Source organism: Egretta garzetta, unplaced genomic scaffold (genome assembly GCF_000687185.1).
Source record: "Egretta garzetta isolate BGI_Z169 unplaced genomic scaffold, ASM68718v1 scaffold445, whole genome shotgun sequence".
Lineage (NCBI taxonomy): Eukaryota > Metazoa > Chordata > Aves > Pelecaniformes > Ardeidae > Egretta > Egretta garzetta.
Window position 1 is genome coordinate 83,438 of NW_009259855.1, and position 15,161 is coordinate 98,598.

Sequence of the window (15,161 nt, forward strand, 5' to 3'; positions counted from 1 at the left end):
TGGGCGCGGATCCGCCGCCGGGAGGGAGCGGCTATCAGGATTTCTTCTGTCTGGCACTCGGAATCCCGGGTCCCCGACCTCCTGCTGCCAGAGCCGGAGAAGTCCGGGTTTGTGTGCACAATCACATTGCGCTCTCTCGCCACCGGCGACTCGTCTGAATCTAGGACACACGGAGAGCCGGGTGAGTGGGGGACAGCTCCGCATTTCCTGACACGAGACGACCCGCGGAGCAACCCAAGAAGCATTATCTGCTGCATTCTTTATTTTTTAATCTTCCTGAGCATTGGACCCAATTTAACTTTGCTATAAAGAGTATATAAGGCAGAGCTCATCCCGGTGAGGTGGGGAAATTCTCCTAGTCCTGCAATGTGATCTCAGTTCTCCTATTTCTGCAATGTGATCTCACATAGAGCTGATCTCGCTGTGGTAAATATTAAGATAAATATTAAGTTTTCAGGTTTTCAGGTCACTCTATTTCAGCTAGTTAACGACAGTTTTCAGGAGTGTCTGCTGGCCAAAACACTCCGCGAGCTTCTGAAAATAATTCTATATTTTGACTACCTGTTCAGAATTTCCATTATCTGCTTCTTTACTACCAAGAATATTTGCAAGGCAATGGGATCTTTCTTTCATAGGTTCTCTGGTTGCTTATTCCCTGTGCTAAACACATTCCTTCTGCTTCCCCTCAAGTTTCACAGCAATGGACCGAGATACAAGAGCCATCTTCAGGTGCAGAGGAACATTAAGAAATAACGATCCCGTTAGTTTCGTTTTGGATTAATACCGATTTGACACTGGATTTGCCCTCAACAGAGTTGCTCCTAAGTTAGACAAAAAAGTAGAGGTAAGCCGCTCGATTTCGGGCAAGTATCCTTGGTAATAAAGAATGAAAGGAAGGAATTGAGGACGAGCATGATAAATAAAAGGAACGTTTAGCAAAGTCTCCCGTAGGGTACCAGCAGCTGTCTCTAAGGCGGATATCCAACTGCTCGTCTGAGTGAGTTATCCGGCTGTTGGGACAGCTCGTCATCACTTTGCTGAGCAACATCTGTCAGTTCTTTACCTTAAGCTCCCCTCACGCAAGAAAAAACTTTCACTTAATCTAGTTACTTTTTATGCACATAACTATGGGTTCATAACAGAAATAAAATGGAAAAAATAAAAAGAACTGATTAACATTTACACGGTAAGAGCTGAACACGTACATCTATATTACTCAGTAAGGCCCCCGGTCCGTCAAGGCCATATGGAGTAATATAGCTTTGCTTACTGTAGTAAATCAAAAAAACAAACCACGTCATCCCCAAACTCCACAAGCATTTATGCTTTCGAGGTTTCGTTTCTTGGGAAGGCTGGCTACCGGTTCATATCCCTGCAATTTAAGTTGGTTAGAAAGCTATCTACGGAAGATTTGTATTTATACTACACCTATTTCTTGTTGCACTCTTCTGGGGATGCCAGAGATGGTTTTCCTCCTCCTCAACTTTCGTCTCCGCTGTAGTACAGATTGTGAATGAACAAGAGAGCAGCGTATACTAGCCTCTCTGTCAAAACCAACTCCTGCAACCCATAAATAGGTCTCATTAGCCTTTAGAAATAGTAAACAAATTTTCATGGCTGGAACACAGTGGAACACATACACAGGTATGTGAGCTTGGATTAAGCCTGTGAATAAACATAAGGGAGCCCTTATGTAGTTCTTATGTAAATTATATCACAGTATATCACAGTTTTACATCTAATTCCAGCTCCCCCTCAGCAGCCTGGTCTGCCAAAAATAACAGAAGGCATTAAAAAAAAAAAAAAAAAAAAAAAAGAAAAGAAAAGAAAAGGAAATCGGGAAGGAAAACAGAGTTGAGAGCTCTTGGTAACAGGGCATATTTCTTCCAGCTATTTACCCATCTGTCATAGGGACAATGACAGTAACTTGTCGGCAAAGTGCAATCTGTTCAGCTATAGCCTGACTTACTTTAAGCACCTAAGTGTAAGAAAACAATTTAAGGTTGTAAGGCCATATTGCAGTAGTTGGGCCCTTCTTAGGAGACCAATATGCCAAGGGGGCTAACATTTTAAAAAGGAAGGAGACAGCTAAAATGGGGCCAAGTCCCTGTGCAAGTTTAGAGAGCATTCTTCGTGACGATGACACATGGCCAAGGGTGACATAAGCGGGCAGCTGCTATTTATTTGTGTACATCACTAAGCGGCCTGATTTTTGCAAGTGCTCAGGATACGGCGGTACGCATGGGAGCCCACTCTTGGAATCGGGTCACACAGTCAATTGAGATCCTCAGTTTGGATTTAGGAGCCCAAGTTCACAGGCACATCTAGTTATGACCACTGTCATACAGAATAGGTGAGAATTCCTCATTTTCTTTATGTTTCCATGGCATTAGCACAGGGAAGTGTCTTTCACTTTGTTTTTTACACTGTGTTGTCAAAATAAAGTTAAAAGGAGGCATTACCAGAAGACTGGTGCCCAAATGCCCTGGCTTTTTGCACAACTGTACGCTCACGCTCTCTAAAGTTGACGCAGGACAGGTTGGAAAAAATGTGCCAGGTCCATAAAAACACTAACATAAGGATCGCTGGTACAGTGGTTTGTAATCTTAAGAAAAACGAACAAACTAAACCAAACAAAAGGAAAAAAAAATCCTGATAAGAAGCTCTATTTTAATAGCGTATAATTATAGAAAACATAATTATACACAGACATACACGTACATATTACACTACATAACAATGTAAAACATTAAAAAGTAACTTTCTTGTAAAAGTTCTTCTTGAAATCTACTACAGTGAAATAGAGGCTTCAGACAGATGTCCTGTAACCACCAATGCCCCTGGAATAAGCAGAGGAAGAACTTTCTTTAATATAGAATGAAAGTGCCGTAAACTCCAACAACAGTCATTTTCAAAAAAGTGAACATTTCTCAGGGTTGGGAGAAGCTTGAAAAACAAAAACAGAGAACTGAAAGCAAACTCTTTGAAATGAAAAATCAATCAGCAGCATTGCTGGTTTTCCAGCAACTGTGAGTTAGCCCAGCATGCTCTTGTGCGCCAGATGCACGGGGGTCATCTCCGAGAGGAAAGTGGAAGAGGGTATATCCTCCCCGTGACGCATACAAATTATTCCCATTAGTGCTAATGAGAATGATACACATAAACATCCAGAAGATTACATACCATTCTTGATCTGTAAAACTGATCAGTGGAAATTTGGTTCCAATGTATGGCAGGTGGAGTCTAGGCAAAAATGGCTATTACTGGAAAAGTTAACATTGGTCCCAGACCTAACTCTCCTCTGAACTGCATTAGGTGGCATTAGCCACGTTAGAAAGCCTACGCCTATTAGGGTCCTATGCTGGATCTAGAAAGAGCATCATTTCAACACCAGCTTTACCTCGTGGAAACGCACCACGCTATTTGCTACTTTCCACGGGGTTTCTGTCGGCAGTGCCCAACCTGCAACCTCAACCAGCCGGCTCCCAACCTCTGGCCCAGCAGGGTCTGGGCGGGCATCTCTGCCGGCCTGCTGCCCTTCCTCCCCTGGGGCCCCGGCTGGCCAGAGGCACCGTCCCGGTGGTGGGGACACCCGCTCCTGGTTGCCACCTCCCCGGCTGAGCAGAGCTGGCGGTGCCGAGCAGCGTCACCTCTGCTGCCGGGGTGGAGGGGAACCGGGACCATGTTGCCATCACCAGCAGGATTCATACAGCAGATGGTGGAGCAGACGGGGACTCGTCACCGTGACGCCATAGGACAGACATGTGGCAAGCCCAAAAGCCCAGAGCCCCTCGGCTGGGGGCTGAAGCTGGACTGTGGGCATACAGCCCTGCCTGGCACCCAACTTCCCAATTACTGGGAAAATAGAATTAAATACAAATATTTTCTTTGGGGAATGAAGGCTAACTGAAAGCTCACTGCTTTTTTTCCCTGAGTGTTTATATTCAAGTCTATAACTGTGGAAGTCAGCCCACTTTATGCTCTTACATTAATCAAAACTTGGTGCAAAAATATTATTGAGGAAAACTCAGATCAACTTTATGTTTACCATAGCTCTCTGGAAGGAGAGAAAGAGAAAAGAAGAAAGAGAAAAACAGCCTGATTTTTGGTTCTGGAAATAAGTCATTTATCACATTTAATAAGTGATATACCTGCTGCTTCTATAAACAAATTCTCCTTTAAATAAACCTAGTCAAATGTCTCCAAACGTTATGTAAGTAAAAGAAAATGCCATTACTATACCTTCAGCATAGCTGCATGTAAAGGGATCTCAGAGCGCTGGTTTGCATGCTACACAGTCATGCCTCGCATGCTTAAAGCACTGCAAATAGTAGCCTACGCTCCCTAGTTTCTCTTCTCCTGCTACACATGATAATCATATGATTAATTTTGGTGGCTTTCTGCATTATTTCAGTCAGCTACATTCAAAAAGTTATTTGAGGTCTTTGTAAATACAGACTGTAGGTTATATACACAACAAAAGTACATTGTTTATACAGGGAACCAGTGTTACGTTACACTGTATAGCATGACTCTGAAAATATGGGCCAAATTAATCCTAGATTCAGTGACTCCAGCGGCCACGCATGAGGGATTAATTCAGCCCACTCTCTTCCAGAAACTAAATCCTCAAGCTAGGGTCTTTGCCCCCAGACTGCACAATCCCGTGACTTCAAATAAATTAAACAAAATAAGTACTTGACCTCCCTTGAACCATGCAATAAATACAAAAAGAAATAGAAGAGATTTGTACCAGTGACATTGATGGGGATAATGCAAGAAGAAATCACTTGGGCATCTTGTTTCATTTTCTCCTCTGGAGTTGGGAGAGGTAGTGCTTTACTCCAATTGGTTTGTTTATCCAGTGTAGAAGGGATATTATGTATTGGATTTTTCGGCCTCTGCCCTAACGTGACATCTGTATCTTCGTCCTCGGGTGGATGGGACTGCAAATGAATACATTCAAAATCAGTGTCTCCCACTCAGGCACACAAGGCTAATTTTGAAACAAAGCAGACACACAGATCAGAAATCAATTACAGGGAGGAACTGTTCTAGCTAAGTCGCACAGCACAAGCTATTCCCCGATGGAAAAATAACAGCCTGCTGATGGGGGAAAAATACCTCAACGGACTGGAAACGATTCAGCGCATTTACAGTGACATTTGCAGGGCATCTCCTCCGTCAGAAGGGGCATGTCCTGCAGTCCAGGGTAGCCGTTGCAAGCCTGCCCTCAATTACCACCGGCGCTAGGCAGGTGGGCCCTCATTTCCATCTGCGACCTTTTGAACACCCGACACTGCTGATTTACTCGCGAGGCCTGGCCCCATAATAACCACTCGTCTGCGGACAAGCATCAGAAAGCCCAAAGTTTTAAAGAAGACCCCTCCATACTTCAGGGAATCATTTGCATGTCATTTTTACAAACTCGGAACATGAGCAGACCGACGTTACAGCAGCTACGCGGTGGGAAGTGGCAGGTGCTGGAGAGGAATAGCCACCACCAGAAGAAATGCAAAGGGTTATTTAGAAACCACACACATTTTTACAGCATGCCACGAGAAGCACTAGATGCCGAAGGTAAAGAAATGGAGAGAGAAGTAAACTGCGTGGAAGAAACACAGATGGTTTGTTTTCTTTTGGAAGAAATAACAAATCCCCCATCAACACCCTGCCTTGCAAAGCCGCTATAATTTCATCTAGTAAAAGAGAAATAAATTAAGTATATTTTCATGTGGTGCTGGCTACCAACTTGGGTTTGGGGGGTTCTCTTTGTTTGCAAAAAAAAGTTTCCGTTTTGTTTGGAAGGGATGGAGAGGAGAAAGACTTACCTTTTTTCTGCCTAATTTCCCTCCCTTTTTCCATTAATACATTCTTTTATAAGCTGCGACAACTCTTCAACCAGCCCAGGACGTCTGTCTGGCTCTCAGTTTTTAAAAACGAAGCGCAATCCCTTTCAGGCCGGCTTTTGCTTTGGTCCTGAATTCCCAGCTGCTTAACTACCAGCCTTCCTTCCCCCTCCATGCCTGCTGTTTACACTTCATTTGCCAGTTTTAGTTTCAGTAGCAAACACGGTGAAGATAAAATATTGCTCTCCAGCTCCGTGGCAGGGCGTTGAGCCGGTGGGTGTTGAGCACCGCAGGATCACGCCCAGGCTGCCATTGTACTTCTGCCATTCCTCCGCCCAGGCTCCTCACAAATCCCAGGGGAATTAACCGTCTCGAGCTTGCCAAGCAGCACTGACGCCCTGGCCCCAAAAGCATTTAAGATCTTCACTCGGCAGCTACTATTTAAACTGTTGGAGGGCACTTACTTACCTCACCAGCGTCACCTCCCGCAGCACCCCCAGACCCGAGACAACGCACGCTTCCTCCTCCTCCCGCCCGCAGAAAAACCCCCCTTTCCCACGCAGGATCTCAGTCAAACATCGCAGTCTTCTTTCTGCCTGCAGCTTTTGTGCCGATCCCCAGCAGACGTGAATAGCTCATATAAACTTCAAGCACAAAAGACTTTGTTTCCTAGGTAACTCCCCCCCCCAAAAGTTTGATGCATGCATGCAAAAAAACCCCACCCTTGCACACACGCACGCAGACACACAGACGCGCACACATGGACACACACACACGCACGCACACACTGCATTTGTTGCCGATTCCTCCCCTGGATGACAATGAAGCACTGGACAAAGCGGGCAAAGTGACCCTGGCTGCCAGAGCTCCTCCTCTCCAAACAGTGGCATCACCAAATGGCCAGAGAATAAATACCCGCTGTCGTGCTGGCATCGCCCGAACAGTTTCTTACCGTTTAGGGAAAAAAGAAGAAAAGGGGGGCTTTGGCAAAAACATTGCAAGAGAATGAAATGCAGTCGCTAACGCTATCGAGTCTGTCCCAGTTCAGGCCTCTTTAAGGAGGTGATAGGAGGAGGTGGCCTCGTCACCACAAGCTCCTGAAACCCATCCAAGGTGAAGAATGAAAGGGGGGGGGAAGTTATTATTGTGTCTTACTGACAAGAGAAAAACAGAAAAGGCTTCTTTTAGCGCAGCAAGTTAGCAAGTGAAAAGCAAGCAAGAGGAAGGGTTAGGATCTGGAAGGGAGAAGAGTTGAGACAGGGCTGTTAGTTGAGGATTGCTTGTTTTTCCAGTACCTTTCTACTCCAGGGGGTCATGTGGCAACATTCAACTGGGGAGGGCGAACGGGTGCTGTTAAACTATAAATGTGAAATGTAAAAAAAAAAAAAAAAAAAAAAAAAATTAAAATTAAGAGAATACAACACACACAAAATGTTTCCGGTGAAAGCACATCATTTTTGTCTGGATAAACTAGTCTCAGAAGGAAAACAAGCTGAGATTTCCACTCTCTTTCCTTCTGATGTGTTTGTTCCCCAGAACAGAGTACTTCTCTACAAAGCACAGCTCAAGCAGCTGTGCCCACAGAGTGGTTTGGACCCCCGTGTAGTCTGGGCTGATTTTGCTTACTCAGATTAGACAAAACTGCAGTGAAATTGGTTCAACCTCCTTGTACGGACATGCCTAAATTGTCCCAAGAATGCCTTGTATTGATTTGGTAGCTCTGTGGACTGCCTGGAGCTGAAGCAGCGCAAGGTACTTATCCAATTACATTATAAATGATCTATTTCATAATATAAGGGAGTTTTTTTGCATGAGGTATTTAAGCGATGGCTATACATAATGCTGGTCCTGAGGGTGATTTATCAAATACATTGATTGCTAAGGTTTTCTGATATTGCCATTACATCTCTAAGGTTGCAATCATTGTGTCAGGGTGACAGTGGCCAAGTGGCTTTTTGTCACTTTTTATAATGCTTGAAAGGACAAAACAGTGATGCCCACAACGTTCTGGGTCTCACTGAATCCCTGCACCTCTGAAATCTTCTTCTGGCAGAAACTGTGGTTTGTTTGTTGCAATGTCCTGTTTTCAAAACCAAGGAGTGAAGGATGACTTCTTTTGAATATGAAATAAAACAAAAAAGGGGATAAAAAAAACAGGTCTGTTGATCACACTGGAAAGCTCTAGCAAGCGTTTTTCGGTGGGGTTTATTACCTCCCCCTGAATTAGTTAGCAGGCCTGCTAAATCATCCTATCAACTTTTTTCCTCCCAGTCACTATCAACACCTCCGTAATGGATGAACCACAAACCTCAGTTTTGAAAGACTGCATTATATGGTCTCCTCTCAAAACAAAAAGCTGTGGTGAGTCTCAAAAGGCCTAATTCTCCATCTTGTCCTACTGTCTTCCTAGATACACAACACCTCCTGCTTTGCCCTGGTTACCATGTGCAGGACTAAACCCAAGGGAAGCCTCCAAATGAGCTGCCCATCAGCCTTACAGGAGAGCAGAGGGGGGAGATCAAAAGAGGGCTGTTCCCAGTTAACACTTCCAGCAGGCTAGCTTCTACACAGGTCAGCGCAAAACCAGTTCTCCCAAGCTGGGAAAAGTCCTTATTGCAGGACAAATGCCTCTGTACCGAGGGTACAGAGATACTGAATACATCAACCCGTTAGGTCTACTCTTTAGATACACAAGGGTGGTTTCACCCTTGGTCCTCCATCTGAGTTTCCAGTCACCTGCTCTGAGCTGATGGACCACATTTAACGGGATCAGGGTTTGAACTGAAATTCAGCTTCCCCATGGAAGGTGTTGGAGCATCTCTGGGGAGGTTTGAGAGACAGACACTGCTGCGGTGACAAGAGTTCGGCACATGAAATGCTTCACAGTGTCCCACAAAGGCCTGTGATAGCCTCAGTGCACAAGAAGGGGACAGGAGGGACCTCCTGCCCTGAGCTCCAAGCACAAGCTGCTCAGGGGCAAAAGTCCCCGGGAGAGACAGTGGGACCTCGACTTTGGCCTCAAGCAAGGCCTGCCTATACATCTGTCTGTCCTGCCGGTCCAGGGCTTTCCTCCCTCCCCTGCATGCCACTCTGCCTGCCTCCTCTGAGAAAATACCCGTCCAGTTACACGTGCCCACAGCCGTCGTCAACGTGCTGAACTCTCATGTCTCTGATAAAGCATGGTGGGACATGCCTCCTAGGTAGGTTCCTACCATGAAGAGGTAGGATAAAAATGGAGGTGGTTGGCAGAATTTCAGCTCATGCTGTCACAGTGGTGCTCCTGAGAAAGCCGGTGCCACCGCTACCTCGTCAAGGGGTCCCCGGGTCACCTACTGCCTGTTCCCGCACAGTGCCCGCTGCCGGGCAGCCGAGGGATGCTGGGATATAGCAGCAGCCTCAGCATTTCAACACCTCCATGCTGGGGGGGGGAGAGAGAGCTGCCACTCTTCAAATGTTCTCATTCACTCAGAAGACCAGAATATCTCTAAATGTCCTGAGTAAACACGTAATTAAGCAAGAAATTATTATTATATACCCAAGGCTGTTCTGGTCTGATGGGCAAATCTGCAGTTAGGCAGTTTTCAAAGTTAATTTCTTTTGTGTGGGTGTGCTTGGCAAACAGCAACGGTGATAATCTGTTAAAATACAAAGCCAGAATACTTTAAATAGGCATTTTTCTTTAATGGACTAAGATTGCTTTGAAACCAAACTGGTGCGTAATTGCTTGAATAGGGATTTATTCTGCAGTTGCTGACAAATGTGAGCATCTATTTTCTGAGCTATCCCATCAACATCACTTGCAGAGGTGCCATTGTGCTCGTGAAACTGCTTTGCAGTAAAAATCTTGGTTGCATATGCACATGATCTGATTTCTCAGTGCTCCATGTCTCTTCGATATGAAAGCCTTTGGGTTTTGTGCACTACAACAAAAAAGTCAGATGCCCGAGTCTGAACTAGCCAACAAGGCTTCCCCTACAGACAAAGCGGCATTGCTGCAGAGCAGCTCAGCTCACCTTCCTTCAGCACCTAACTTGGGCGAGATGAGGCACCCCCGAACACTCTCCCCACCACTTTTAGGAAGAGCCTAGCGTTACTTGCAGGTACCTAAGTCAGGACACCCTTTCAGCGGATGAAAATCTTAAACCCCATCAGTGCAGTGACACAGAAACAATTTAGCAGTCGACAAACTTGCCAGCCTAGCAATTTATGGGCCTGCCCCATTTATTGTCCCAGAGCCGGGATCTGGAGGGGGAAATGAACGGGCCCATAATAGGACAAAAACATCACTTCAGCCCCTCTTCGGTTTTCCATCCCCCAAAGCTTTGAGATGCTGCTGTTGTTTGGGATCTTCAAGATAAAAAGGAAGACTAGTGCAAGAAGCATCGTTTGTGTAAAGCATGTACCTGACCTGCCTTACAGGTGGTAGCGTTACAGGAGATACTGGGATTTCAAAGTTAGTGCACAGGTCATCTTGAACACAGTGCAATGGCGAGGGGAAAAACATAAACCCAAGAATAAAGAACTCATTTTTCTTCAGGTAATTAAGGGTGTCTTGAGAATGCTATAGCCTCATCGAGAGCATTTATCCTCAACATGTTTGTCAAACTGAGGCATGGCTGAGCTGACTCCTGCCCCCTCAGCTGTGTTTGACCATGTAGGCAAGGTGTTGGCTCACAGGACACCTTGGCGGCCGAGTCACAGCCCCCCAGCAGCACAGGGCCAGTGCTGGCCATGCCGACACAGCCCTGGCAGTGCCAGCAGAGCCTTGGCGAGGGCAGGAGGCGGCTAGCAGCACAGCATCTCCAGCAGATTTTTTTTGACTCCTGGTGCCTAATAACTCCTGTTGCAGCTAATAAAAAGCATAAGCAATCAATATTATTTCTGAATTTGGGCTTCTAGAGCACTGACTGGCGGAAATTTCCTTCCCAGGATGACCTTATGAATGAAGTGGGTGATATTCACCCGAGCAGAGCGTTAGCATGGAGATTCAGTGTCTGCAAGCTTCATATATCGTACATTTCCAACAGCGAACGGAATATAAGCAGGATGCTTTCACCCTGCATGAGCACTAAAATCATATGTACCTATTAACAGTGCGTCCTGACTTCATGTTTGAAAGCAAACATTAACATACTGAGAAGGTAAGACATTGAGTAAGTGTGAACTGATGTTTAATCCCACATTCGCGTGAGTCGAGTACTGACTCCTCCTGTGGCCCTGGGTGAAACCTCCCTCTCTCTCTTTTCCCTGCCTGTAAAACCAAGAGCCTGCTGCTTCATTAACTCACAGGAGTTCCAGAAAATGGTATTGATTTACGTGTTGGAAAAATTAAAGGTATGATAAAAGAAGAAGAAATACTAATAAAAGGTTAGCAGCCTTCCAGTGTTTTCAGAGCACAGCTGACTACTTAATTAGAAATTAACATTTGTACCTATACAGCAGCTTTCTTATGCAGTCGACTGATGCTGAAGGGAAAACAAGGGGAATACTTCTGACTGTGCTATTTCTGCCGCAAAACACAGCCCTGCTCACCTGCCCACTCCCTACGTTTACATTTCCATATGTTTCATTCTCCTCAAGTTTTTGTTTTATCTGCTTGTGGGTGTTTTCTTTTCTTTTGGAGCATCACAAATATGATCTGTTAAAGTAGTGACAATCCTTTAACGATTAATGTACTGCTGCAATGTTTTGACAAGGTAAAGATAAAAATAAGACGTGTTTTCTGACAGAAGTCGTACCACACATGGCATGCCAGCAGACGAAGGTACAAAATAATCATCCCACGATACGGGGTAGTAGGTATCAGACTTATTGCACAAATAGTGCTACACAAGTTCGTTCTGATGAATAACTCCAGGTAGGCTTTATTTCTAACAGCTACAGGCAGGATTTGCACACAGAAAGTGCATAGCCTAACCCGTGCCTGGCCTTTAATTCACTTATTTTTTACTGAGGCTTCGTATGGCTTCAGCACAGAACTGTGTGAAAGTGAGTATGCTCGGTTGTGCTTCCCTTTGCTGTACAACGCATGCTAAGGCAGACCATAGGGCGTATTTCTGAAATAGCAGGGAGATGGAATAAAATGACCTGATGCATTATTTTCTCTTCACATTATAATTATGAGCAAACTGACACTGAACTTTGTGCAATTGCGAGTGTGAATTTCCAACTATTAAGGGTTCCTTGCTCCCTCTCCCTTGTTTCGTTATAATAGCTGTGCCATGAGTTTGAGAAAGTGCGGTCCTAGAACATTCCGAGCTGGAACACTGAGATTTTGAAGCCTGGCTGGCTGGGTTTGGAGGAAACCAGAGAAAGAAAAAATGCAGAGAAAATGAAAGAGCAGTCTGAAATGCAGTTGGAATGACACAGCATCTTCACACTCAGTGACTGGCCTCAGCAGTGCTACAGGCAGGGTTGTCATGGGAACACGTGTGAGGAGTATTTCCCTCATTTTCCCAACTCCATACCTTCTTCGTACTCTCCTCAAATTATTCTGGGGGCTTGGGTTTGGTTTTTTTTTCATTGGCAAAAATGCCTGAAGGAATGATACTTATAAATGCGTTTGGTTGTGTAGTTCTTCTGCACAGAGAAAGACTAAGTATGCTAGAGTTTTCCAGCTTTAAAAATGAATGACTGGGATGGCTAGGAAGTCATGTCTGCAAAACCAGGAGGGGCATGGAGAAAGGGAACGGGAAAGCAGTGCTCACTGTTTCTCACAATCTAAGAACTAGAAGGGATGTGATGGTATGATGAGGCATTAGGTTCGAAACAAACAAAAGATATATTTTCATACAGATTGTTAAAGTCATCGTCACAGGATGCTGTTGAGGCCAAGGTGTAAATTTGCTAAAAAATGGATTAAAGTCTCAAAATCAATGCAGACAGGTGGCTATTATTCTGTATTTGACCTCTGGCTCAGGAGCTCTGTAACCCATTTCTGTATGAAACTGGAAGGATAAATCATGGGACAATAAATGCATAAACCATGCCCTGTTCTTATACTCTTCCCTGGAGGATCCCTTTCTGGCCTCTGGGCTAAGCGGACCTTTCATCAGACAAATCAGGGCAGTTCCTGTAACAAGAGTAGACTATAAAGCTAACCCCAAACTTGTCTTGCCTGGGACACAAAAGATCCTATGTCACTTCTAGTTCTCTACTTCTTCTCCATGACAAAATGATCTTGTGATGGAACAGTCCAAAGTGTCCCTCCAGACCCATTTACACTGGCATTAGTCACTTTGGACTTGAATTCCTTTGGTCTTCCTAGGAATTTTGTGGGACTTTGGCATCTTCCTCCCTATAAAAATAGTCATGCTTAAAAGTGAACCTTCATCCGCTGTGGTTGATTTTCTCTAGCTTTACTACACAATATGCAAGATCTTTGGAAAAGCTCATAGCCACCTAATTGGTAGCAATAAACCAGCAGCCAAAATGTGCAAATGTGGAAGCCTTGGCTGGCCTCAAACATAGGTGACCTGTTCTTCAGTAGCTTTCAGTAGTGGTAGTCCTCCCCGCCCTCGCAGTTATAATGTGAACATTTCTCAAAATCAAGCCACTTATTTCAGTGCCTTAATGCATGCGTGCAACTTAGATGGTCAGTTTGGAAAAGTCAGATCCTGTAACTTAAAAATTTCCCAGGTTCCTGTTGATCATTTTCCAAACTTATAAGAAACACAGAACGAAACACAGCATTTATTGCTGTTTAGTATTGCTTTTGCCAGCACCTTTCCAATGCATCGGAAAAGGGGAATACAAAACAAACTGCTATGCCATGAATAAAAATTCTTGTTGCATTTAACATCTTTAGTTCATTGATGAATAGATGATACAATCGATTGGAATCAGATACCAAATATTACTGAAAGCCCCTGAAGCAGATACGCCTTTGCAGATGTCAAAAAGTTTATGCCAAAAAGGGCAAGCTAGCCAATAACAGCATTCTCAGCTTTCTCTTGTAATGATATCATTAAGTCACGAAGGCTGGCACAATATCAATTAGTTATTCATTGTTGCAGTGTCTTGTAAAAATCTCCGATTAGCATTCTGCCAGACAGAGCATTCATGTGCAGCTTCATCTTGCCTTGTTCTCTTATTTTTACAGTTGCCCTACGAACAAGGAGTTCTCCAAGAAATGGGTCAAGGCACTTTGAAGTACTCTGGCCTTGGAGTATTTGCAATTACCAAAGCAGAACATTGCCAGATGCCTTGAAATCGATAGGACGTCAACCTCCAAGCAGCTCTTGTTTGCTCCTCCTCAGGAGAATACTGAACCTGGTCAGCTTCCAAAAAAAAAGGCCCGATATGGGTGGGCACAAAGCTTAATATTTTCCCTCTTGAAAAGAAAAAGGTGGACTTGCTGAGAAAGCCAAGACATCTGCATTCAGCATGACTTAATTTTGCCAACTAGTATGGGACTCAGAGGGTTGCTCACTATTTATTATTTTGTGTTCCACAGATGGAAGTAATGTCTAAACTGCACCGGTTATTTTCCAAACACAGCAACGATTCAGGCCTTTTGCCATTGAATATGCAATTTCAAAAGACATGCCTCGTTCCCCATCTGATACTAAGAGAGCTTTATGTTCAATAAACTGCCCAAACTATTATCTGTAACTAGTTCTGATCCATAATGTGGGGTCACCTCTCCTTTACCTTTCAATGACCCTACAACAGCTCTAGCTTTGATGATGACTTATAAAGAAGAAACAGGCAAGCCTGTTTCTCCTTTACGTCTTCCTACTCTTTCCTATGCTGTCCCTTAACATCAAGGTACCTTCTTTCAGTTGAATCATAAGGCCTGCAGATTTAACTGCTTCAAAGCCTGCAGCGATGGTGATGCTTTCCTTGAAATTATCCAGATAAGCAGCCAAAAAGCCAGAACAATCAGATTGAAACCTTATCACGCATTTCATGCTTTCAAATGAGAAACAAAACTCTTCCTACGGACTGGCTAGCTGATAGCTAGCACCTGGTGGCTTCTTTACCATTATAGTATTTCCCCATGGTTAATATAATGGTTAAGATGAATGTACTTGGATTTTTAAGCTGAGTAGGTGACGATTCAGTAGCTACACACTTATAATGAGCTCATGGGCATAGCATCCCTGTAGATGCCAATGTCCCTGTACCTGCAGATGCAGGACAGAATTATCCCTACTCTGAGGGCTGGCATTAGACACAAGCATCAATTAAAAGTCAAATCCAGGTCTGAACTGTGGAGTTTAAAATGGTTTGAGGAATGTAATGGCTCTTAGCACAGGGCAGAATTTAGCTACTATGGCACTTCTATGAGTCAAACACCCCGATCCATAA

General features: G+C 44.4%; 1 protein-coding gene across 1 annotated transcript in view; it reads right to left on the reverse strand.

Moving 5' to 3' along the window:
- Positions 1-15,161, reverse strand: part of NHS (NHS actin remodeling regulator) — a 27,580-nt gene that overhangs the window by 8,226 nt on the left and 4,193 nt on the right. Inside the window, 4 exon segments of the mRNA XM_035895490.1 lie at positions 1-160; positions 1,429-1,560; positions 4,754-4,946; positions 7,145-7,207. The exon segment at positions 1-160 is cut by the window's left edge and continues 2,763 nt beyond it. Coding sequence (XP_035751383.1) covers positions 1-160; positions 1,429-1,560; positions 4,754-4,946; positions 7,145-7,207 — 548 coding nt within the window.